This window comes from Antechinus flavipes, chromosome 3 (genome assembly GCF_016432865.1).
Source record: "Antechinus flavipes isolate AdamAnt ecotype Samford, QLD, Australia chromosome 3, AdamAnt_v2, whole genome shotgun sequence".
In the NCBI taxonomy this organism is placed as follows: domain Eukaryota; kingdom Metazoa; phylum Chordata; class Mammalia; order Dasyuromorphia; family Dasyuridae; genus Antechinus; species Antechinus flavipes.
Genome location: NC_067400.1, coordinates 255,620,259 through 255,644,782, shown reverse-complemented (window position 1 = coordinate 255,644,782; position 24,524 = coordinate 255,620,259). Strand labels below are relative to the sequence as shown.

At 34.5% G+C, this 24,524-nt stretch overlaps 1 protein-coding gene across 1 annotated transcript in view; it reads right to left on the bottom strand.

Moving 5' to 3' along the window:
- URB1 (URB1 ribosome biogenesis homolog) overlaps positions 1 to 24,524 on the bottom strand; it is an 89,448-nt gene that overhangs the window by 39,129 nt on the left and 25,795 nt on the right. The window contains exons 12-23 of the mRNA XM_051984972.1: positions 21,414 to 21,552; positions 19,863 to 19,979; positions 18,210 to 18,322; positions 15,190 to 15,297; positions 13,432 to 13,548; positions 12,707 to 12,845; positions 10,790 to 10,960; positions 9,588 to 9,781; positions 7,797 to 8,018; positions 5,964 to 6,143; positions 2,649 to 3,504; positions 1,357 to 1,555 (exon numbers count right to left, since the gene is read on the bottom strand). Of these exons, the coding sequence (XP_051840932.1) occupies positions 1,357 to 1,555; positions 2,649 to 3,504; positions 5,964 to 6,143; positions 7,797 to 8,018; positions 9,588 to 9,781; positions 10,790 to 10,960; positions 12,707 to 12,845; positions 13,432 to 13,548; positions 15,190 to 15,297; positions 18,210 to 18,322; positions 19,863 to 19,979; positions 21,414 to 21,552 (2,555 nt within the window). The remainder of the gene's footprint in view (positions 1 to 1,356; positions 1,556 to 2,648; positions 3,505 to 5,963; positions 6,144 to 7,796; positions 8,019 to 9,587; positions 9,782 to 10,789; positions 10,961 to 12,706; positions 12,846 to 13,431; positions 13,549 to 15,189; positions 15,298 to 18,209; positions 18,323 to 19,862; positions 19,980 to 21,413; positions 21,553 to 24,524) is intronic.

The window sequence follows — 24,524 nt, the reverse complement described above, 5'->3', positions numbered from 1 at the left end:
AGTCTCCTATCTATTTCTACTCTTCTGATAAAAATTTTCATGAAAAAAATAAAACTTTCTATTATAAATCTTATTAGTGCAGATATTTTTGTCTAGGAATTTGGTTAAGATAACCTAATGAAATTGTAGGGATTACTAACGTCTTTTTAAAGAATTAGGCATGTTTAAAGACAACATAATTACTTAGAAGCAGTACAAAGGAAGAGACTAAAAATAAGAGGGAAAAAGAGATGACTGGTGATAATCTACTGAAGAAAATGGGAAAGAGAGATTGGTTTTACTGAGGAGAAAGTTCACCTCTTCAACAGAAACCTCAGTAAAGGAGAAGTGAATTCAAGGGACTGAGATTTAGAGAAGAGGAAACTCATTCACAGTGAAGGTTCTTTTTTTGGAGAAAGCAGGAAGTGAAATTTTCAGGTATGAGTATAGAAGGGGGTAGTATCAGAGGCTTACGGAGAGAAAGAAATGAATGAAAAGCATTTATTATATGCTTCAAACCCCCTGCTAACCACCTGGACATATAAATACAAACTGACATGTCCCTGTTCTTATGGAACTTACAATCGAAAGGGGAACATGTATAAAGCGATGGTGATCAGCAGGGGGGTGAGGGTCTACCTGCTATTGGGAGGGTGAATTAGGGAAGAATAAAAGGATTACTTTTTGCTCCAATGAGGAATCATTTCTTCCCAAAATGTTAAAGTGATACTTCTTTTCACTACTTTACATGATCAACTAGATTCCAAGTTCCCTGAGAGCAGGAATCATGGTATATACTTCATTATAATTCTCTAAGTGGCTAAAAAGATGGCTTTCAATAGATACCTTTTTTTTTTTTTTTTTTTTTGCTGAGGCAATTGGAGTTAAATGACTTGCCCAGGGTCACATGACTAAGAAGCATTCAGTGTCTGAGACAATATTTGAACTCAGGTCCTCCTAACTTCAGGGCTGGTGCTCTATCCACTGCACTACCTAGCTGCTCCTTATCTATATTTCTTTCTTTTTGTGTGTGTGAATTCTCAATAAATTATACCTGGACAGAGTCATAAAAGTACAGGCAGCAAGTCAGTATTAAAGCATTCATGAATAAAGATGCTAATGTGAGTCTTCTTCATGGAAGTATCTTACATCATGGGGGCCAACTTATTCCAAATTTCTCCCTAGCCTAGCTAACATGAATGCATGCATGTAGTCTTAGAATGAAAGAATACTTCAAAAACTTATTTTCATATTATTCAACTCTTCCTCCCATTCTCTCCGTTAAACTCTTTATTTGTATTCCCTTTTTTGGGGGGGCCACTTAAGTTTTTAAAACAAAGGGTCTTTCTGATGGGCCATCATTGATGTTTATCTTACCTCTTCGATTTCTCTGGCTTTTGAAGAATGCTGGGCAGCTTGTCAATGAGGAGTCTAAGTTCTTTTGCTCTTGAATATGGAATCAATTTAGAAAGGACCTCTTCTTGAATCCCAAGATCCTGAGGATCATCTCCTAAAAGACTGTTTTGAAGTTCTCTCCACAGGACCTTTCTCAACACATTCATGACATTTCTAGACACTGAGGCAGAGATAAACATGAAAAAAAAAAAAAAGAAAGTCAACTATAGCTTGTTAACTCAGACTCCTCCCCACTACCTCTTCCCCCCACATGCCCTTTCAGAACAAAAAAGTATGCTTTCAGGCTTAACAATAGTAAAAATCTTATATATGCTACTAAGATAATCATGATTGATCTCTAAGTATCCTTCCAACCTAAAATAATTTGATTTTTTCTTGAAAAACTACAGGGTGACAGAAGGGTAAAAAGTAAAAATAGACATCAGCCAGCTTGAAAAGAAAAACATATTTTTAAAATGACAAATGGTTGACTGACAGACACTTATTAAGTGTTTAACTGATCTGATGCTATATAGAGGCAAGATAACTCACACTATTCACCTAACAAGTTAGAGAATATCAAAGACAGATTAAATTATACCATAAAACATAACTTCCCTATTTACTTGTTCTTAGAACCAAGTGGAAGGCTGCAGAATACTCAGGGGGAAGGGGCTGAGGACATAGGCCTAACTTTTCCTATAAACTAGAAATTGCCATAAAAGCTGGGATGGCTGGAGAACAGAAACACTGATTTTCTATAAGGGTACCACATTGGGTACAGGCATAAAGAAATATGGTACCCCGGCACTGATCCTTTATCCTCTTGTTCTCACACCAATTCATGGGACATCTAGGAACATATATTGAACTCAAAAAATCACAAACGCTCCTTGTGATTTGATGTTATGGGATCTTACCACAGAAAGATAAGAGTTCTCTCTAAAATAGGAGTTTTTAAAAGCTTGATTAAGTCATAAAACCCTGTGACAGTCTGATAAGGGCTATGGGTCCTTTCTTAGGATAATGTTTTTAAATAATAAGAGAAATGCCAAATTTTAGTTAGAACATAGTAAAAATAAAGATGTGATTTTTTCCACCAAAGTTCATGGGTTCCCCCTGCTTCTAATCATTATACAGGGGGTCAAGAACTTCTACTTTAAAGAGTTCATTTAGAATAAAGATCATACTCACCTATAATCTGAAAGTTTAAAGATCTGGAATTTTAAAAATAAAACCAATTATTTCCCAACCAATGCAGGAATGTGGTTTACCTTTGGAAGGACGTGTAAAGTCTCCCTGTACACAAGACTGTAAATAGGTATGGATAAGTGGAAGAAAGAGGTTGAAGTTTTCTGGAAGGCAGGGCCCTAAGCCCTGTAAGCACCACAACTCAAAGTGTAGCAGATGAGTACTACTTTGCTGAATCAACAAAGCTACAATGGAAAGAGAAGTTTCTGTCCTCCGATTTAGACAGTAGGTCAATAAATCTAATTCAACTACATGGACCAGAACTGGCTCTTTCTGTAAAGCTTGGAAGAACACAGTCTCTAATTCTTCAATGACCAGCGCAGGCAATAGGACACTCATTCTCTTCACATATTCTAGGGACAACAGTAATTCTCTTTGCTGGGATTGTTCCTGGTAGGATTCAGTGATAAGCTGTTTGAGGATTTCCCCTAAAAAGCTCAGATGTTTTTCTTTTTGGTGAGATTTCTTAGATCCCTGACCCAAAAGGGTTGATTTGGGAAGAGCCAGGAGTGCAAGCATAATGTCCCTAAGCTGGGTTCCATCCATGTAGGGATATAGTTGGTACAAAGCTTCTAGCTGAGCTGAAGGTTTCCCATATGCAATGACAGGATCTGTCTTCTTCAGGGTATGTAGTTCTTTCAAGACACTCTTAGTAATGGCTTCTAAATACTTGGAAAGGATGTCCATACGTTGCATTTCCTGCAGAATTGGGGCACTCAGTTTCAGGAGTGAGAGAACCCCAGCACTGAAGTAAGTTGCTAAAAGCTTTACGAGGATTGGATTGAGGTTATGTGAGGGAAGAGTCTGCTGCTCCAGGGCTAAGTACCAGCTCTCCAACGTGGGGTGACTAAAGATTACTATCAACACATCTTCCAGAGTCTGAAATAGAGTACATATTATAATAATATATAAAAATCTGATCAGTTAATTAAATACTTCTTCATTTCTCTGTCTGTCCAAAAATCTATAATGGTCCCCTACTGCTTCCCAAATAAAGTCCAACCACCTAGTCATTCCCTTGAAGCTCTCTTCAAAGAGCTCACTACTTTACTGATATACTTTATATGCTCCTATCCACACATTTTTCAATTTTTGTTTATAGCATAAGGAACTATGCCCAAATGCTTTCCCAACTCTGCCTTCTGAAACACTATCCATCCTTTTCTTCTATGAAGACATTTTATTTCTGTGTAACACTGTAAGCAATATTTGAGGAAAGTGACCAGGTGTTATTTACTCAGTTATTTATGCATCACAATGTACTGAATAAATGCTTGTGCTAAATGCTATTGAATGAATACAAATTCTTTAACTCACAAACAGTAGGATTTAGGAGAAGACTATTGGTCTAAGTCCCTTTTATCTTGCACAGGTTCACTATAGTAGAGCACAACAGAAACAGCATTGGCTCTGGAATTATAAGACGTGAGCATAAAAGCCTTCCTGATTCCTACTAGTTGGATGACTGCGAACATGTCATTTATGTGATGTCAGCTTCAGTTCCTCTTTTATAAAGGGTGACCTCTCATATCAGTTCCAGTTCCAGTCATTCTCAATGATTTGAATGATTGTAATGGAGCAATAAAACATCTCATACAAAACAATGAATAAAATTAAATAATTTTAATTTCTATTTTATTTTCAACATATCTACTCTTTTACTCATACTAGCTCAGGTCAGTTAATACTGAAATGTTTGTATTTCCTAATACTATGAAGTGATAAGTAGTCTCAAGTAGGCCATGTCAATGGGAAGTCAGTCTGGAATCAAAAATTTATCACAAAGGAAATTACAATAGGCAATTTTGATTATATGAAACTGAAAAGCTTTTGTATAAATAAAATCAAAGAAAGCTAGACAGGGAAGGGAACAGTACAGACTAAGAGAAAAACTATATATATCTCTAATAATAGTCTAGCAGTAATACAAGCAAGCAGTAAAGGGAACACTTCTGTTGATGAGCTGATGCTACCTCTTGAACTCTAGTTCTGTTATGCCAGCTGACTACTGGATATTTCAAATAGGATGCATGTAACTCATCTCAATCTCAATATGTCCAAAAAAGAATTCATTGTCTTTCCTACATGATCCCACTCCTTTTCCAGACTTCTCTGTTTCTGTCAAGGCCACGGACAACTCTTTCAGAATATCAGGTCTGTATTATCCTCAATTCCTCACTCCATAAATACTGCCAATATAAGACCTTTATGTATATGTCTTTGACATCTATCTCCAAAGCTACCAACTTAGATCTGTCCCTGATACCTCTTGATGAGACTACTGTAGCAGCATCCTAACTAGATTCCCTGTCTCAGATCTAGTTCAATCTTTCATCTCCATGGCAGCCTAAGCTATTTTCCTTAAGCATAGATCTGACCAATATGACTCAATAAATTCCAGTTAATTCCACTAACTCCATGTAGTCCCTGGGATAAAACTTTCTTAACCTATCCTCGCTCTTTTCCCAGCTTTATTAGCCATCACTTCTCATCCCTATAAGAAGTCTATAGTCCAGCTAAGCTGGCCTTTTTGCTCTTCCCAGCCTTCTAACATCTTTTCTTCAGTCTCCTTTGCTGAATCTTCTTTCAGATAGTACCTTCTAAGTAGAAATGTTGAAAGGGTTTCTCAAATGATTTTGCTTTTTCCCCCTTTATACCACTTTGCTTGGTGATCTCATCAGCTGCCATGAATTTAATTGTCATCTCTATGCTGACAATTTTCAAGTTTATTTCATCCGTATGGCTGAGTAGATACTATTAAGCCAGAAAAAAATAAAATGATGCTACTGTTTAAGCACTCTTGCTAAAAGTAATTTCTATCAAATGGAGTGACAATTAGTATCATAGACAGAAGCAATTTTCTTTCCTTCCTTATTTCCAAGGAAAGAGAGAAATTCAAATACCAAAAAAAATAAATTTCTAGGCTATAAACAAGAGAATGATTATAGATTAGAATTTTGACAGTTATGCAAGTAGCAAATGTTATTGCAATAAATACTTTCAGAATGTCAATTAAGTGATATGTAGAAGGCCCAGATCTTATTAAATTGTGAAATGAGCTATAAGTTTGCTTCTTAGACCCAATCAACATAGACCCATGGAGTCTATGTAGAACCAATGAATGAATAACAAAGAGAAGAATAATTTGTCTTCTCACGGCAGCAATTCTAGAAATATACAATGCAAAGATTTTTTCAACTACATGTCCTTTCTTCAATTCAAGCTGCAACAATTAGGGAAAAAAAATCCACTTTCTAATTAGTTTTCTAAAGATGCTCATTTCACATGTCATAAGAGAAAAATGCTTTCATGGAATAAAATCTCAAGAACATCACTACCTTATCATTGGCTAATTCCAGTGTGGCCAAGGACTCCTCATCCAAAAAGATAGCAGATTCAGCTTGAGCAGCTTCACATTTTTGCTGGTTACATGTGTCCAAATGATAACAATGATTCAACAGGTGACTGAGCAAATTCATGAAGAGCTGAAGCAAAGCAGGACCTGAACTTTTACCAAGCTGTGGAATAAAAAAACAGATTAACTGCCTTTGGATATACTAGAAAATAATGAGCAAGAGGGACTCAAATCCTATTAACATGTAATACTAATTTCAAAAAATTATTCTGCCTAAAAGGAGAAAAAAGATGTAAGTAAAAAAATCCAAACTAAGTAAATGTTAACCACAGAGGTGATGGGGTAAAAAAAAATTGGAAAAACTAGAGATAGGTCTCTTAATGATCCACAATTAACTTAAGAACTTGATTTGTTTTCCTAGCCTGAGAAACTGGAATTAATTTTGTTTATCCTTCGGGAATCTATTAAAAGATCATGTCAGGAAAGTAGATGAGACACTGAGAAAGAGGCAATAAGTATTTATTAAAAGCTTATTATGTCTAAGTACTAGGGATACAAAAATTATACACATAAAATATATGCAGCATAAGTAGAAGGTAATATCAGAAGGGAAGATACTAAGAATTAGGGAGTGAGCTAGAAGATGAAGAAGGGGAAGGAGAACATTCTAGGCATGGAACAGCCACTGAAAAGACACAATGCTACCAGTTGAATTTGTTCTTCCCAAATGTGATTGCAGACTAATTTCAAGTATCTAGCAGAAGGCTTATTAAATTTTTTCCATTTGCAACTCCTTTCCATCCAAGAAATATTTACATAATTCCATCTCGAAGTTGCAAAGTACAAATGTGTGTTCAGATCCAAAGCTGCAGTGAAGTCATACGATGCACCACAGGCAAATGCTGTCAGAAACACATTGGATTCATTAATTGTTTGATTTTGAATTAATTTTTGGTCACTGCATTCAGAAAACTTTTACTGTTGTCAAATTCTTCATGACCCCCACATTCAGTAATGTGACTCACAGTTTAAAGAAGCTTTGTGCTAGTAAGATAACTGTCAGACAATGGGTAAGAAACACTTAATAACCAATAATCTAGGACACTGGGAACTACCTGGCCCTGTATCTGTGACAATTTCAACAATGGTACATCAGGCCTAGCCAAATCTTGACTTTTGAACCTAGGTGCGTGGCACCTGGGGAATCACCCATGAAGGCCAATCAAGTAAGACCCACTTCTGAGTGATAATCACCACCATCCTTCCTTCTCCAGGGTCTGGATTTGGTCTCTTATTTATTATGTGGTATTCAACACAGTGTTCTACAGAGAGCAGGCACTAATGTTTGTTGAGTAATATTATCAGTAAGTAGGATGGACATCATTAAGTAGGATGGACAGGCACAGTCAAAAAACATCAGTTTAGGAGTCAGAAGACTTCAATCAATCAGCAAGTACTAAGCAATTACTATGTGCCTGACAGGCACTAGGGCTACAAATAAAAAACAGAGAGAATCCTTATTTCAAGAAGCTTATATGCTATTGGAAGACAGCAGAAAGGGATGAGATATATCACAGATAAAAAGCATATAAGCTCTCTTTGTAAAATCAGGAGGTTAGATTAGGTGATCCTTAACCTTCATTCTGGCTCTAAAATTCATTGATTATATGAATCAACTCATTGTACCTGAACAATCCTTGAGGAAACAAAAATTTTCCCCCCAAAAGGCTACTAATTCGCACAATTTTAGTTTATCCAAAACATTCATTCCTCAGAAAGTTGGTGAAAAAAATAGTGTAAAGAAAAGCAGCTTCACCTTGGCAAAGTTTTCCACAGTGGTTCTAAGATACAGCATCACCTGCTTCACAGAGAGCAGCATCTTCTGCATTGGGAGCTGAGCAATCCTTTCTCTCAGTTTTCCCTGGATATGCTCTTCTAAGAGGAGGGTAACTCCCCTCTCATAGGTATCTGTTAACAAGGTGGAAAAGGCAGAGCCAACCACAAGTGATGCCTCAGTGGGTCTGGTAGCTTGAAATTCCTTTGGAAAAACAGCAAAAACATAAGGAAAAAAATCAAAAAGGAAACAAAGACTGAATCCCAAACTTTTAAACTGATCAATGTAAACATCCAATTCCTTCTAGAGTGTAATTGTGGTAATGCATTAGCACATTAAGCTTTCATATTACTACAATTACAAGTAGTTTACTATAATGAATAAACTAAAATTAATGTGACCTCATTATAATTACAGATTTAATTATACATTGTTCCAGGAATAGTTAAAACACTATAGGAATAATGGTCACAGAACTTACAATTACTATGCCTTTAAAAGAAATCAGCAAGGGACAGCTAAGTGACGCAGTGGATAGAGCACCAGCCCTGAAGTCAGGAGGACCTGAGTTCAAATCTGATCTCAGACACTTAATACTTCTTAGCTGTGTGACCCTGGGCAAGTCAAGTATCCCCAATTGCCTCAGCAAAAAAAGAAGAAACCACCAATCCTTAATTTTAATATGTTGCATAGAACAAGAAAAAATGGAATAAAGATGAATTCCGAAGTTGTTAAATCTAATCAATTTAGAATAAATAAATAGAATTAATAAATAGAAATAAATAAATAACAAGACTGTTCTATAAAGACATTCTGGATGTGATTTCCTAGCGCTCATGAAAAGTAATAACATAAATTTAGTGTAAACCTGACAAGTATTTATAGAAAACCTTTGAGAACCTCCACTTATTTAGCTGTTTGCTTATACTGAGTAATTTAACCATTATGAATCTACAAAAGGGTTCAATTCAATGCCCTAAATGCACAGATTTTTTGGAATACTTTCACAATTTTAATAAACAAACCCATTGATCTAAAAATTTAAAATGAAGAATGGCAAGTGTTCTGAAAAAACCTTGATCTGAGTTGATATTATAGCATCACATTACAAAGAGTTAATCCTCATCTAGAGAAGAGAATCAATTCTTTCTTTTTTTAGTTCCTTAATTTTAGCAGGATTCTGCTGTTTGTCTTTCAGCAGCAGTGTGGAATTATTAAACTCAGATAATGCAACAACATATTAGTCTCCTTTGAGAAGTTTAATCCAAACATATGTTTGTTTAAAAAAACCAAAAACTTTTTGTAAAATCCTAACCTTATAAACAAGAGGTTCTCAAACTTTTTTGTGTCATGGATCCCTTTGGTAGTCTGGTAAAACTTATGGATACCTTTTCAGAATGTTTTTAAATTACTAAAGGAAATGTTAAATTTTAATTGGAAGTTAATCAAAATAAAGATATAATTGTTTTTACTTATCCAAGTTCATGGACTCAGGTTAAGAACCTCTGTAATAAGCTGCAATGGTATTAAAGTGACTATTATTAATAGGGAGTAGTGAATTTCATTTCATTATATTTTTGATGAATCTGTGACTTGTTTTCATCATCTACAAAATAAGCGCACTATTTGGTTCCTTAGCAAGTGGGATACAATATAGTTTTATTGCAAACATATATGTAGCATATAAGAAATAAGAGTATCTTCATACATTTTTGGATAAAACATAAATTTCACTACCAAGCAGTTAAATTATAATTGCAGGTTAAGTCTCACCAAAGTTTCTCTGGCTTGCTCAGGTATCCACAGGCTGTAGTATCGGTTGAACTGGTAAAGCCGAGTACACAGAGATGTGTTTGAAAGTTGTAAACTGTCATAAGACTGTAGCATCAGACAAAGAGCCAAAGGATCGCGTTGTGTATGTAGAAGGTCTGTCAGAATGGCTATCAGATATTCCACTATGCTTTCACCTACAAAGGCAATTACACATTTAAGATATTTGTCCAATAAAGCCTGTGACTAATCAATTCAATTTCCATCACATATTTATACACCCCAATTAATTTTATTCTGTAACATAGCATGTTCAACATAGTTCAAATGTGATTAGGTGACACATCCCTAAAAACTACTCATTTAATATGCTTTGTTCAAATTACCCATCATCAAACCAGCATTAACAAGATAGTATAAAAGATTTCCTGAAATAAACCATCTACTAGAGGAAGCTAGAAAATTGAAGTGCTAGTTTCAGGAAGATATTAAGTTGAATCTTGCCTCGTACACTAGCTGTGCAGTCCTGGACAAGTCACTCAACAAATCTTTTTTACAGTCATAATTTCTTCCTCTGTAAAATTAGGTAATGATGAGAAATCATTTAACAAGATTGTTGTGAAGTTCAAATGAGATAATACAAGCAAGTGTTTTGCAAAACAAAGCCTGTTGTTGTTTTTTAAATGCAGAGTATTATCATTATTATTATTTATGGCTTCCAAACACACCAATCAGTCTAATATAACTTAATCAAAAAAGGAAATGAGCATGGCTATCACTGCTTCTTTTTTAAATACTTTAGATGCTAAACCATTATCTTTAAATAGTTACTATATTTACAGATTCCAATTCCTTAGGAAAAAGAAATTGAGACCCCTGGACACATGAAGCAAAGCACAAGTCACATGTATTCATTTTGTACCTGTTACATGGCTGTGAAAATTTATAAACTACAGGGAATATCAGCTGAGGAAGAGTTTGAACTTTCACTACTTTAAGCTTCCAGTAACTATTTCCATAACTAAATTGTTCCTAGCAATAAATTAACTGTGCTATATAACCACATTTGAACCATGTTAATATGCTATGTTATGGCATGAAGTTAATTGGGGTGTATACAAATGTGATGAAATCCATATTAACCTATTATGCCACAAAGACATAGCCACTGTTAGGCAGCTAACATGAAGAAGATAAAAAGGTACCTGAATCATTTTCATTCCCAAGAAGCAATTTATTCCTGCTGTCCAGAGCTGCAGGAACTATGGCACTGAATGGGAATGTCAGCAGAATCATATCTTCATTTAAAGAGAAACCAACTTCCTCATCTAAACCTTCACTGTCCTCCATGAGGACATCCACCATATCCAGGATATCTACAAGAAATTATCAAATCCAAATAAACACAGCTACAGGGCTAAAATACAAACAGTTCCATAAGAAGTATAAACTAGAGAATGAAAGCAATAACTGTTTGGGAACAGAAAAGAAGAAAAACTCGATACAATACTTCATCCATTATAAATAAGAGACTTTTTCTAATTAAAGCAATTCTGATGCCCCATCTTACATCCATCAGATTGTCAAAGCTGACAAAAAAGAAAAATGACAAATACCAGAGGAGTTATGAGAAAAGACAATACATTGCTGGTGGAACTGTGAGGTAACTAGAAGTTCTGGAAAGCAATATGGAACTATGTTCAAGAAGTCACTGAACTGGGAATATCCTTTGACTCAGCAATAATACTACTAGTATTGTTTCCTAAAGAGATCAAAGTGAGAGAAAAACAACCTTTATACACAAAAATAGGCTCTTTTCCTAATAGAAAACAACTACAAACTAAGGGATGTGCATCAAGTAGAGAACGAATGAATACATTATAACATACGAATATAATGGATTATTACTATATTGTGCCATATGGAGTAATAAAGGGGACTGTCTCAGAGGCAACTGGGAAAACTTATATGTACTAATGAAGAATGAATTGAGCAAAACCAGAATAGTTTATATAATAATAACAACAATGTAAAAAATAAATCATTTTGAAAATCATTAAGAACTTTGATCAAAATAATGACTAACCATAATACTAGAGGAATAGTGATAAAATATTGTTACTACCTGACTAAGAGATAGTAAAATAAGACATTTTTTTCTGATGTAACCAATGTAGAAATTTGTTTTGCTTGACCAAACATTTTGTTTAAAAGGTTGGGGTTTTTTGCTTTTTCCTGATTTTGGCGGAGGGTGGAGTAACAAAATTAGAGAAAATTGCTTTTGGTTAAATAAATTTTTAAAAAAAGCCCATGACTAATAAAATACATGATATTTAGTTAAGCAGATAATATAAGCTTTCTCTAATCTGAAATTCACAGAAGAAACTCTGGGGGAGAAAAATGACAGAACAAAAACATGGAGTAATGGCTAGAGAATTGGCTTTGGGGTCAAAGAGATTTAAGTTCACATTCTGCTTCTGACACATTGTAACTTACTAAACTTGTCAACATCCTAGATAACTGTCTAACATTCAAAGATGCAGAATGACTGCCAATCTGCACTGACAGACTGAGTTTCCTCCCTAAGCATTTCCTCCATTATATCAATATGCCCCTCCAACAAATTAAGGTGACCGAGCTGGACTCTACCAAGTAATACAAGGAACTTGCAGTTGCTATTAAATTTTATGATTAAAAAAAACAAATAAAAGCATTTATTTCATTTCTAATATTTACTGAATCTATATCTGGAAAAGTTATGGCTTTGCCAGGTATGACACAGAATCACAAACTAAGATCTAGAAGCGATCATCAAATCCTAAAATCCTATCATTTTAGAGGTGAGAAAAGTGGAATCCCAAGAGGTTATGTAGCTTGTCTAAGGCCATATAAGCTTAAGGAGATGAACAAAGATTCAAATCCAGGACTCTTTACCACAAGTCAAGTATACTTTGCATTACACTATGATATTTCTCAAGTTTACTACAATTAACATTTACCTTTCAGGAAAATGCCATAAATCATTAAATTTCTCTTTTTCTACTCCACAATAGCTTTCTGCAATTTGATCTCTAAAATCTTGGATTAAAGCCAGAGGACGAGAGTGACACATGAGTACATACCATCAATGTGGGATACAGGTATGCTAACATTATCAGCATCTTGCTTCATCATAGTGGCTTGCAGTGTACTAGCTTCCTGAACAAAATCTGCTGCCTTGTCTGTATATGGATAGGGATTTGTAACTAATTGCAACAAAACCTGTACATCAAAGACAAAAAAAAAGTCATTACCATTGGTTATATAGATAAATATAAAAAGTGTTAATGCTTGCAAGCAAGGATCAATTCCTAAAAATATTTCTTTCTACTATTGAAAACAACTATACTTGCAGTTTTTTCCTTTCTTTTTCTTTTCTTTTCTTTTTTTTTTTAAATATCTGTGGAGACTTCAAGTACTAAACCATTTTAAGGACTATAATACCACTAACTCACTGAATGAATAGAGCTTTCAGATGGACCAAGATGTACCTAAAAGTCATTGACCCAGACAGGCTAACACTGTTTCCCATTTGTTACACCACTGAGTTTTTAAGCTATCCTGCCAAATCCTTTAGGGGATTTTCAGCAAGCTTGATAATGGCTTCCTGATACTTAAAAGAATCAAGTAGCACCATGAAGAAAATCTAAATTTTTTGTTACATTACAGAAATAAATTTTTAAACCAAAATTCAAAATCTTCATTTAAAAGCTACTTTAAAAAAAATAAAAGTTTTAATTGTCAAAAGGAAAAAAAAAATCCTTGTTCAGTCTCCTTTCACATTAAGAGATATGAAATAAAGTCTTACGCATTCCAAAAACTGAATCACAACTTCTTTTCCATTTTCTGCCGTGTTATCTAATTGTTCCAACCATAGTTCTAGCTCTTTCCATGTGTATTCAAATACTCCAGTGTCACGTAAAATCTGTCAGAAAGATGAATTGCAAGAGAAATACAAATTAAAAAACAACTCTCAGGTGTTACCTTACACCTCTCATCAATAATAGCAAGAATGTGCAATGATCAATTATGAAAGACTTGGTTCTTCTCAGTCATTCAGTGATCCAAAGCAATCCCAATGAACAGAAAATGCCATCTGCATCCAATAAAAGAACTATGGAGACTGAATGTAAATCAACACATGTTATGTTCACTTCTTCTTTCTGTTTTTTTTTTTTTTAATCTTTCCCATGTTTTTTTTTTTTTTCCTTTTGCTCTGATTTTTCTCTCCCACCATGATTCCTAAAGCAATATATATTAAAAATAAATTTTAAAAAACCACTTAACAGGTATAAATAAGGAGTGAAAATCAAATAGGGGTTAACTTCAATATTTTAAAAATAGGGACTATATAGAAAAGAATGCATATGTTTTGACCTCTCTATTTGTTCTGATTCAATCATGGTACTACAGTGATGATTTATAATAGAATCTATGTACCACAGAACAGAATCTAAGACAAGTCAAGGTTATCTCAGATCCCAGAGAAGTCTCTCTACTAAAATGGAACTATAGCATAGCTCTTATAACAATAAAAAACAAAGCAACAAATACTGTGTATAATACAGCAAAAAATCTATTAATTCAGATTGAAATTTTTGATATTTAATTCTGGATTGGGCTGAACCTCATCTTTGAGGCAGCTAGGTAACACAGTGGATGGAGTGCTGGAACTGGGCGTCAGGAATTCCTAGGTTCAAATTCTCTTTGAGACCCTCCCTAGCTATGTGCTCATAGACAAAACAATTAACTTCTCTAAGTCTCAGTTTCTTTAAATATAAAAAAGAGATAATTACAGTTATAGCACTTATCAACAGCTGTAAAGATTAGTGAGATAATAAAGATGAAGTATTTTGCAAATGTTAAAGCCAGAAGTGTGCCAGAACCAGCTTTAACCAGTTGTTTTGATTACTTTAAAAAAGCGATGGAAAAATGTCAGTAATAGAATTTAAACCAAAAAGTGCATCATGTGCACATTTTCCCCCAGAGAACTAGTTATTAAAACTATATAAGCACATCCCTACTTAAAAAACTATATGAATATCAATTATTATGTTGATTTATAGAAAATGTGTAAGAGAAAAAGGGAACTAGGAAGGATCTGCGAATCCGTAAGCCTAAGAAAGTTCCAGTTTTGAAATTTCCTCTACCAGTGCAAATTGAGATCTATTTATGTCTTAATAGATAAGTTCTAGGAAGCTGTCTAAGCCATAAAGATAAAATGATTTGCTAGGGGTCACACAGCTGATAAAAGTTAAAGGCAGAATTTGAACTCAGATATTTATGATGCCAAGGCTAAAATCCTATCTACTATTCCATGATGCTTTTCACAACAGTGAAATCACCTTAATTTACTCCTTCATCAAAGACCTGGGAGTTTCTGGAATATAGAAAAGTATTCCTATGAATCATTAAACAGTCCTTACCAAGAGCATATAAGTTAAAACTGAGACATACAACAAAAAATCATATTTTTAAGTTTAAAGGCAACAGAAGTTTTAAAACCTAGAAGCCAATATGTGATGAAATATAGTAGCTTGAATATAAAACAATGGGAAATGCTTACCTTTGTAATCAATAGTTTTGTTGATGCTTTAAGTTGTGAATGTTTACTTGTCACAAACATTTTCATCAGCAAATAAAACACAGATCTTTCTCCACCATTTGGACTTTCCTAAAGGAAACAGGATAGGACATTTAAGATAGAATTTATTCCTTTTGAAATAACCCACAAGGGAAAATCACTCATGAAAGAGAAACATTGTACATTATTGGTTTCTGATCCAAAAAACTGCCAAGTCTGCATTTTTTAACTCAAGATTCACTGTGGCTTTTATTAATGAGAAAGCAACACTTCAAAATGTAAAGCTGAACAGAGTTCTGCCAAGCAAAGTGAGGAAACAAGTAACATTGACTATGGAGAGGGTAAGGAATCAATTGACAATGCCAAGGATTCTTCCTAGTGTATTGATTTATGATCAATTCATTACAGATCCAATTTCTATAGAAAGTAATGGAAAGACATAAGTTGAAGAAAAATGAGAAAGTAATTTGGAGAGTTTTGGAAGTTCAAAGTCAGAGACTGAAGTTGGAAGAAAGGTACAAATTTGTAAGGATTTTAAATTTAAAAGAGAAGGAAAAAGCCAAGAAAAGCAAAAGCTAAAAGATGAAAAGAGGAAGAAGGCACAGAAGGAACTGAAATGATGAAGACTTAAGAAGAACAATGAAAATAGATCAAGCCGAAATAATACTAGCTAAATTGGTTTATTTATTCAGGGCCATAAGAATAAAAATATAAAAGGATTACTTTAGAGAATTAGGAAAAAATAAAGAAATGTGAAAGTCTAAAAGGTCAAGAATCTCAAGAGGAATAATGAAAAAAAATTAGGAAAGAAGGGGTTTCTTCTACTAGAGTAAAAATCCACATTTGACAAAAATTGATCCATTTATCTCTACTATCCTCCTATATCAATCCTTCCTTTCATGGCTGAACCCCTTGAAAAGGTTATGTGTGATTAATGCCTCTAGACCCAGGTCACTTAACCCCAAATGCTAGAGAGAAAGAAGTGAAAGAAGGGAAGCAAAGGAAAGATAAGAAATATATATATTAAAGAACCAATGGTGAAGCTGTTTATTGGCCTATCTATTTTGGAGAGGAATTTGAAAAAGTCACTAAACTGTGTATATTCTTTGACCCAGTGATATTACTACTTTATCTAAATCCCAAAGTGATCAAAGCAGGAGGAAAAAAGACTCATTTGTACAAATATACATATATACACACACATATAAACACAAAATATTTATGTTATGTAATATACTATATAATAATGACTATAATATATCTATAAAATATATAAACAGCTCTTTCCCAATAGCAAAGAACTGAAAACCTATGGCTTAATATCCTTATTGTATGAATTTTATTATAATGAAGGTAAGCCTCAAGAAGTTAAACCCAAGTATCTGTATATTTAGGAGTCAAAATGCCATACTATTCTCAAGTATTTTTGGAGATTACTTAAAAATACTGTATCTGATATTACTTTCACATTGTTGATTCTGATGGAGACATTACCACATAACAATTAAAATTAAATTTGTTTTTATAGTCATTTGTAGGGACTCCCTACTGCCTGCTGAGTAAAGCATAAACTTGTAATTGTGGCATTCAAAAACCTTCACATGGCACAGCAGAAAAGGTAGTAAATTTGGAGCTGAAAGACTTAGATTAGAATCGTGAATATGGCACATAATTACTATTCATGTGATCCTAATATGTCATAATCTCAGTGTCCTCAACTATAAAACAAGGGAGTTGAACTAGAAAAGGTCTACCTCTATATCCAAAAGTCCATGACCTCATTGACACTATGGCTTCAATCTACCATTCTAGCCTTCTCCTATGGGATGCCTTTTCATGTACTTTTTCTCCCTACAGGACTACTCACTTATCTCTCCTCAATTTACCTTCTGTCCCTCTTTACACCTTTTCTCCTACTAGTCTCATGCCCCAAATGGGCTCATTTCCTCCTCCTCATCTCTGCTTTCTTTATGTTTTTTATTTTTTTATTTTTTTTTGCTGAGGCAATTGGGGTTAAGTGACTTGCCCAGGGTCACATAGCTAGGAAATGTTAAGTGTCTGAGGCCACATTTGAATTCAGGTCCTGACTTCAGGGCTGGTGCTCTATCCACTGTGCCATCTAACTGCCCCCTCCACTTTCTTTCAAGTTCCAATGTAGGTAACCTCATTCCCATTATACTGTCCCAATCCCCAAGCTGGAAGTGAATTAATTGTCTTTCCTCAGACTTCTCACAGAATTTTACATGGCCCTCTCCTTTGTATGTATCAAGTTCTACTTTATACTATGGTTGATTACAGATATGATAGGAAATACCAGTCTTTGAAGAGTTAAACTGCAGATCAATTCAAGGGAGACAGAGAGATACATAATAGCTGTGAGCAAGCTAGATCAAATTACCAATAAATAATTATGCAAAAAGATCATAAAAGATAACATCAAAGATGTATAAGACTAGAAAGGTAGTGCTCTGGTCCTGCAGTGATATTGATGGATTAATAAATATCAGACAGCCCATATGGTCCACTACTGTCCATATAATGTCCCAAGATCTAGAGGAAAGGTCCTCCTTCCATAACCATAATAGGAGGGCAAGGACAAGAGTTATACTGGATAAGAAAGCATGAGCTACCATTGTCACTGAGAAGTATGCACCATAATGAGATTATGGATCAGTAAAAATATGTCCTATTTCTTATTCAATTATATCATAAACCCCTTGAACTTAATAGGCAAAATGCCTGAAGACAAATTTCATAGTTTATGTTGCCATTAATCACCCAAGTTGGTTCTTCTTTTTCAGAGATCTGGACATGAACTTCTAAACAATATGGTTGATATATTGTTCAACTTCAACCAACATTTTCTTTACTCTCCTGCTTCCTATAAAAATTCATGTTTCTGCTAGAAATATATCTAGTTAGTACCTACATAAGATTTTTGATACATTATATCAATTTTAGACTATGAAGTTATATGATTGACAAAAGACAACTGGCCCCACCTGTCCTTTTAACCAGGCAAATTTGCTGGCAGGCAATTCTAGGGCCACTTTCAGAATATAGTACTGAAGGACAGGAGGCACTTCCTCTTGAAATCCCTCTTCTGAAATGATACCTAGAGTTTGAGGGAAAAAAAATGAATGAGTCTTGGAAGAATAGCTGTTAAGTTAGAAATTTCTGAAGGTAGCAGCTGCTGCTGAATCTAATTCCCACAGTTAGATGAACAAAACAAAAGACTTGGTTTTTGCAAAAGGAAAGGAAGCTAAACAATCAGTATTATATGGTAGCATCTTTGATTCCTATAGTAATTCTGTTTCACTCCTACATTCAGTCACTCATGAGTTCTTTTGATTCTTTCCCAGTGTCTTGTTTTTGCCCTTTGCTGACCATTCCCAAAGCTACCACTATTTTAGCATATTACTACCTCAAGCGTGGACTATTCTAATCTGAATCTTTTTTCAACTTTTCAATTAACTATTTTCCATTTAACCCTGCATAGTTGATGATCATGTCACAATACATCTAGAAATATTCTGGGATGGGAAATCATTGACTTGACTACCCTGGTGCATGCCCTTATTATCTCATGGCCAGACTGTTCCAATAGTCTGTTCATTGATCTCTGCCACAGATCTACTCTACTCTAAATCATCCTTCATTCTACTGTCAAAGTGATCTTTCTGAGGCTACCAGCCTTCACAAACTTTCCAATCTAGCTTTCCCCCATTCTCTTGCAAGATTTTCACAATTAAGTTATCAAATATCAAAGTATGTGATGACTGAAGGGAACAGAATCTTATCAAGTTTTCTAAAAGCTCTCTATTTTATCCAGTTTGATGAATGGTAGTTAATAAGCAGTGGTCTTGTTACTTTCATCAGAATACTATAAGGCAAAAAGAGGATTAGTATGTTATGATAATATCTGTTTGCTTCTCATTACCTGAAGCAATCAAGTCCTAAAACCATGAGGAGAAACTGAAAGCCAACATTCATTTGACACTTCTTTGGATCTACTGATTTCATTTACATTTAGGGCATAAAAACAGCATATAGTTCAAATTCCTCCAATTTTGCCAACTTGGTCATCAGAAAAAGATCACAGGTTAAATGTACCAGAAGTTAAATTAATGCTTTTAAATAGCCTAAAATTCTGATGATCATTCACTACTTTTCTTCCATTATCATGGCAAAAGAGGAACAGGGTTTCATGGGACTGACACATCTGCATTTTTTCCATTTTGTGAATTGTTATGCTGAAAAAGAACAAAATATAACAGCTGGTAGTCTATCTTCTTAAAGAACTTTTATCTACTGAGCAAGCTGGCCTGGCCTTCATATAAATTCACAGAGGATTTACAATACACTTTTGTAGATCCGTCTGTGTATCATCCATAACAAATATCTCAACACTCCCAGGAATAGTTCTATAATAATAACAACCCTTCGTCAACTGGTATATGGAAAGGAAGACATGCTTATTTAATGTTTAGCTAGGCAAATATAGTCAAGAAGACAAATTTGTTAGAGGGAAAAAATATATAATTCATACCAAAGTACACCAAAAAAGTCTCCCTACTCTTCTGGACTATTTGCAGTACTGCTCAATGCTGGAGGCATAGATAACTAAGGAATAACTGTAATCATCTCAGACATACCTTTTAGAAGCTTGCTGAAGTCAAATGTACATTGAATGACAACATGGGGAACAACCATCTGATAAAGACAAATGACCTGAAGTAAAATAGCCTTCAAAAGAGTTGTTTCTGCATCATCTAAGCCAAATAAGACCAAGATAAATTAGAGAATACAGTCATTTTTTTCTTTTAATCAGTTACACTTTAGTAATCATATCAATTCTAATACCAACAAAATACTCATTTTTATAATGTTGCTAAGATCTAGAGAGAAAAAAATTTCTTCAAATATTAATTAAAACAAGTTTCATCATTAATCACATAAAACTATACCATGGTTAAAAAAAAAAAAAGATACATAAAACGGCAACCAGGCACTGAATTTGGCTCAGAATACCACTGTGGGGAGTCACGTTGTGCTAGGCTGTGCAGGGGTTAGCAGATGGGTCAAGAGTCATCATTGCATCTTAGCAATTATTGCAAGTATAGCAATCAAAAAGCATTTATCAAATGCTTAATTCTATGAACCAGGTACTATTTTGGGAATACAAAGAGAAGTGAAACAGACCATATTCTCAAAAAACTAGCATTCTAACAAAGCAAATAACATATACATATATAACTATATAAACAATGAATAATGGTAATTTTGAGAGGTGAAAGACTATAGCAATTGAGGAGAATCAGGAAAAGCATCACAAAGGAGATAGAGCTGGAAATGAGACTTGAAGGAAGATATAATAAATAGGGGAGGAGGAAGTACATTCCAGGTATTAGAGAAAGACAGTACAGAGATAGAAATTGAATACATTGTGTTTGGATCAGTGAACAGACCCATTTAGCTGAACTGCAGAGTTTACAGAAGAAAAATAATGTGAAAGAATACTGGAAAGGTAAGAATTCCAAAGAAAAGAATTATTTTTTATCCTATAGATAACAGGGAACCACTGTAATTTAAAGTAATTTAAGATTGGGATTGGGGGAAAGGGAAGAGAAATGATTGACACAATCAGACATGAGTTTTAGAAAAACTACTTTAGTGTTATGTAGAAGAGGAACTGGAATGAAGAAAATTTTAAGGTAGAAAGACCAATTAGGAGACAACTGAAATAGTCCAGAGGAGAAGTGATGAGGGCCTGAATTAAGATGATAGCTGTTGAGTATTGAGATACATACAAGAAATTTTGTAAAGATAAAAATGGCAAGATTTGATAACTGAAGGTATGTGAGTTGAATGAGGTATTTATAGTCTCTCCTGATAAGGAGAACGTGTTAAACCAAAATTTACAAGCCAAATTCTTAGAGAGGAATAGCTAGCTATTTTTAATCTATTTCTTTGAAATTATAAATAACTTATTAAAATTAATGTTTCAATGCAGATGATTCAAGATAAAACTGTCGTGTAATCTATTACTTTTTTTTTCTCCTCTCAAAATTGAAAAATAATATAACATCCATTTACAAAAATCCAGAAATAGCTGAACTTACTACTATATTTTCCCAGATTTTTTTTTTCAGAAGGTAAAAAACAAATCATTTGTATGTACTTGAAGAATCCACACATACACTCACCATGTTTGTGGTCTACTTCCATAGTTTCAGTTTTCTCATCTTCAAGTGAATTTTTATTTTCTAACCCGCCATCTTCATCTGTTTTTTGCTTTCCAAGTGATTGCCACACACATACAATATTGTTCAGATCTGGCAAAAGCTATATAGGAAAAGGAAAATAGTCAACACAAATTCTTTAAACCTCCCTTCTCACCACAGCTAGGATGGTGCATCACACAGCATGATATATGAATAACCAGTTATTAAGATTAAGCTTTTCCCTTTCTATTTCCTCATATGAAACCAACTCCTGTAGGTTATTCAGCCGGTTTCTGAAGGACATTGCTGATAGTTGGGACTACCCAAATTCCCAGGGAACATGATTTTTGATCTTGAATGGGACTCCTCTCAACTAGGTCTTAACAAATAGAATCCAGTTTAGTCAAGATTTTGCTCTGAGGAAATAAACACCTTTCCTTGGGATCTTCCATTAGAATTGATGATGACGTTATGAAGCTTATGAAGGAGAAAATCAGTCAGCATAACATGGGTAGATTATTTTGTCCATTGCTGGAAGTTGAATCCCATGTTCTGGTCTCATTCTCAGCAGAAGGAAATGAAAACTTTTTTGCCCACCTCATCATTAATGTGTATGCCCTAATTGACTATTAACCAATTAGAGTTGATTTCCATTCTCAGGTATGTCCCCTTATCCAAAGTTTTTAAAGCCTTGAATGTTCCCTGAGGGAGGACTTTGGTTTATTAAAGAAAGCCAAGAACCATCATTTTATTATTTCCTAACCATAATTAATAAAACTATTAATTGCCCAGAAATTATGTCTCTCTGAATTTTCATTCATCACAGTGGAGCAAAGACCAGAACAAAAACTCAGAGTGCCAACAAGAAGCCCCTTTCTGCCACGTTCCAAGGAATTCATGTTCTTCTGATGAGCTGATTTATCTTCATTATGGACTTTTTTTCTCTATAAGGTTTATAAAAACACCGAACTACCATTTATAATTGTTTCTCTAGGAAAACACTTTGAAGTTCCCTCAAGAAAATGGGCTATGAATTTTATTTTATTAAAACTTTTTATTTACAAAACATATGCATGGGTAATTTTTCAACACTGACCCTTGAAAAATTTTCTGTTCCAAATTTTTTCCTTCTTCCCCTCATCCCCTCCCCTAGTCCAATACATGTTAAGTATGTTAAAATACGTTAAATCCAACATATGTATACGTATTTATGCAGTTATCTTGCTGCACAAGAAAAAAGAGATCTAGAAAGAAAACCTGAGAAAGAAAACAAAACGCAAGCAAACATCAACAGAAAGCATGAAAATGCTATGTTGTGGTCCACACTCAGTTCCCACAGTCCTCTCTCTGAGTACATATGGCTCTCTTCATCACTGAATAATTGGAACTGATTTGAATCATCTCATTGTTGAAAAGAGCTATGTCCATCAGAATTGATCATCGTATAATCTTGTTGCCTTGCATAATGATCTCCTGGTTCTGCTCACTTCACTTAGCATCAATTCATGTAAGTCTCTCCAGGCCTTTCTGAAATCATCCTGCTGGTCGTTTCAATATTCCATAACATTTTATATGCCATAATTTATGCAACCATTTTCCAATTGATGGGCATCCACTCAGTTTCCAGCTTCTAGCCACTACAAAAAGGGTTACCACAAACATTTTTGCACATGTGGATCCCCTTCCTTCCTTTAATATCTTTGGGATATAAGCCCAGTAGAAACACTGCTGGGTCAAAGGGTATGCACAGCTTAAAAGCTTTTTGAGCAAAGTTTCAGATTGCTCTCCAGAAGGGTTAGATCTGTTCACAATTCCACCAAGAATGTATCAGTGTCCCAGTTTTCTCACATCCCCTCCAATGTTTGTTATGATCTTTTCTTGTCATCTTAGCCAATCTGACAGGTGTGTAATGGTATCTCAGAGTTGTCTTAATTTGCATTTTTCTAATCAACAGTGATTTGGAGCACCTTTTCATATGACTACAGTTTCAATTTCTTCATCTGAAAATTGTTCATATCTTTTGACCATTTATTAACTGGAGAATGGCTTGAATTCTTATAAATTTGAGTTAATTCTCTATATATTTTAGAAATAAGGCCTTTATTAAAACCTTTGAATATAAAAAATGTTTTCCCAGTTTATTGCTTCCCTTCTAATCTTGTCTGCATTAGTTTTGTTTGTACAAAACCTTTTTAATTTAACATAATCAGAATTATCTATTTTGAGATCAATAACGATCTCTAGTTCTTCTTTGGTCACAAATTCCTTGCTTCTCCACAGATCTGAGAGGTAAACTATCCTATGTTCTTTTAGTTTGTTTATATCATTCTTTATGTCTAGATCATGAACCCATTTTGACCTTATCTTGTATATGGTGTTAGATATAGGTCAATGCCTAGTTTCTGCCATACTAATTTCCAATTTTCCTAGCAGTTTTTATCAAATAGTGAGTTCTTATCCCAAAATCTGGGATCTTTGGGCTTGTCAAACACTAGATTATCATAGTCATTGATTATTTTATCCTGTGAAGAGGCTATGAATTTTAAATGACTGACTTAAAAATGAATTCCCAACACACAACCTGTTGGTAATCTGATGAAAGACCACCTATGTTTCTAAACTATACATGAAAAATGCTGATCTGATTTTCACACCACTTTCTCAGACTTTAGTACATTCAGCATAATCCCTGGGTAAAGAGTATCAAAAGCTCATACCTCTATGGCATTTTAAAGGTCTACAAAGCACTTTCTCCACCACACTGACAACAACCCTTTGAGGCAGGTGGTCTGACTACTCCTGGCTCCATGTAACAGAACAGGTCCACTCTGAAGAAGTGTGATTTAGGGCAATAGAGTACTGGACAGCAAGACCAGGTTCCCATTCTGCTTCTGATACTTAGTAGCTGTATGACATGAGTAAGTCTAGACGGTACAGTGGATAAAGAGTCAAGCTAAGAATCAGAAGATTCATCTTCCTGAGTTCAACTCTGACCTCGGACTACTTACTAGCTCTGTGACCACGAGCAAATCACTTAACCCTGTTTGCCTCAATTTTCTCGTCTGTCAAATGATTTGGAGAAGGAAATGGCAA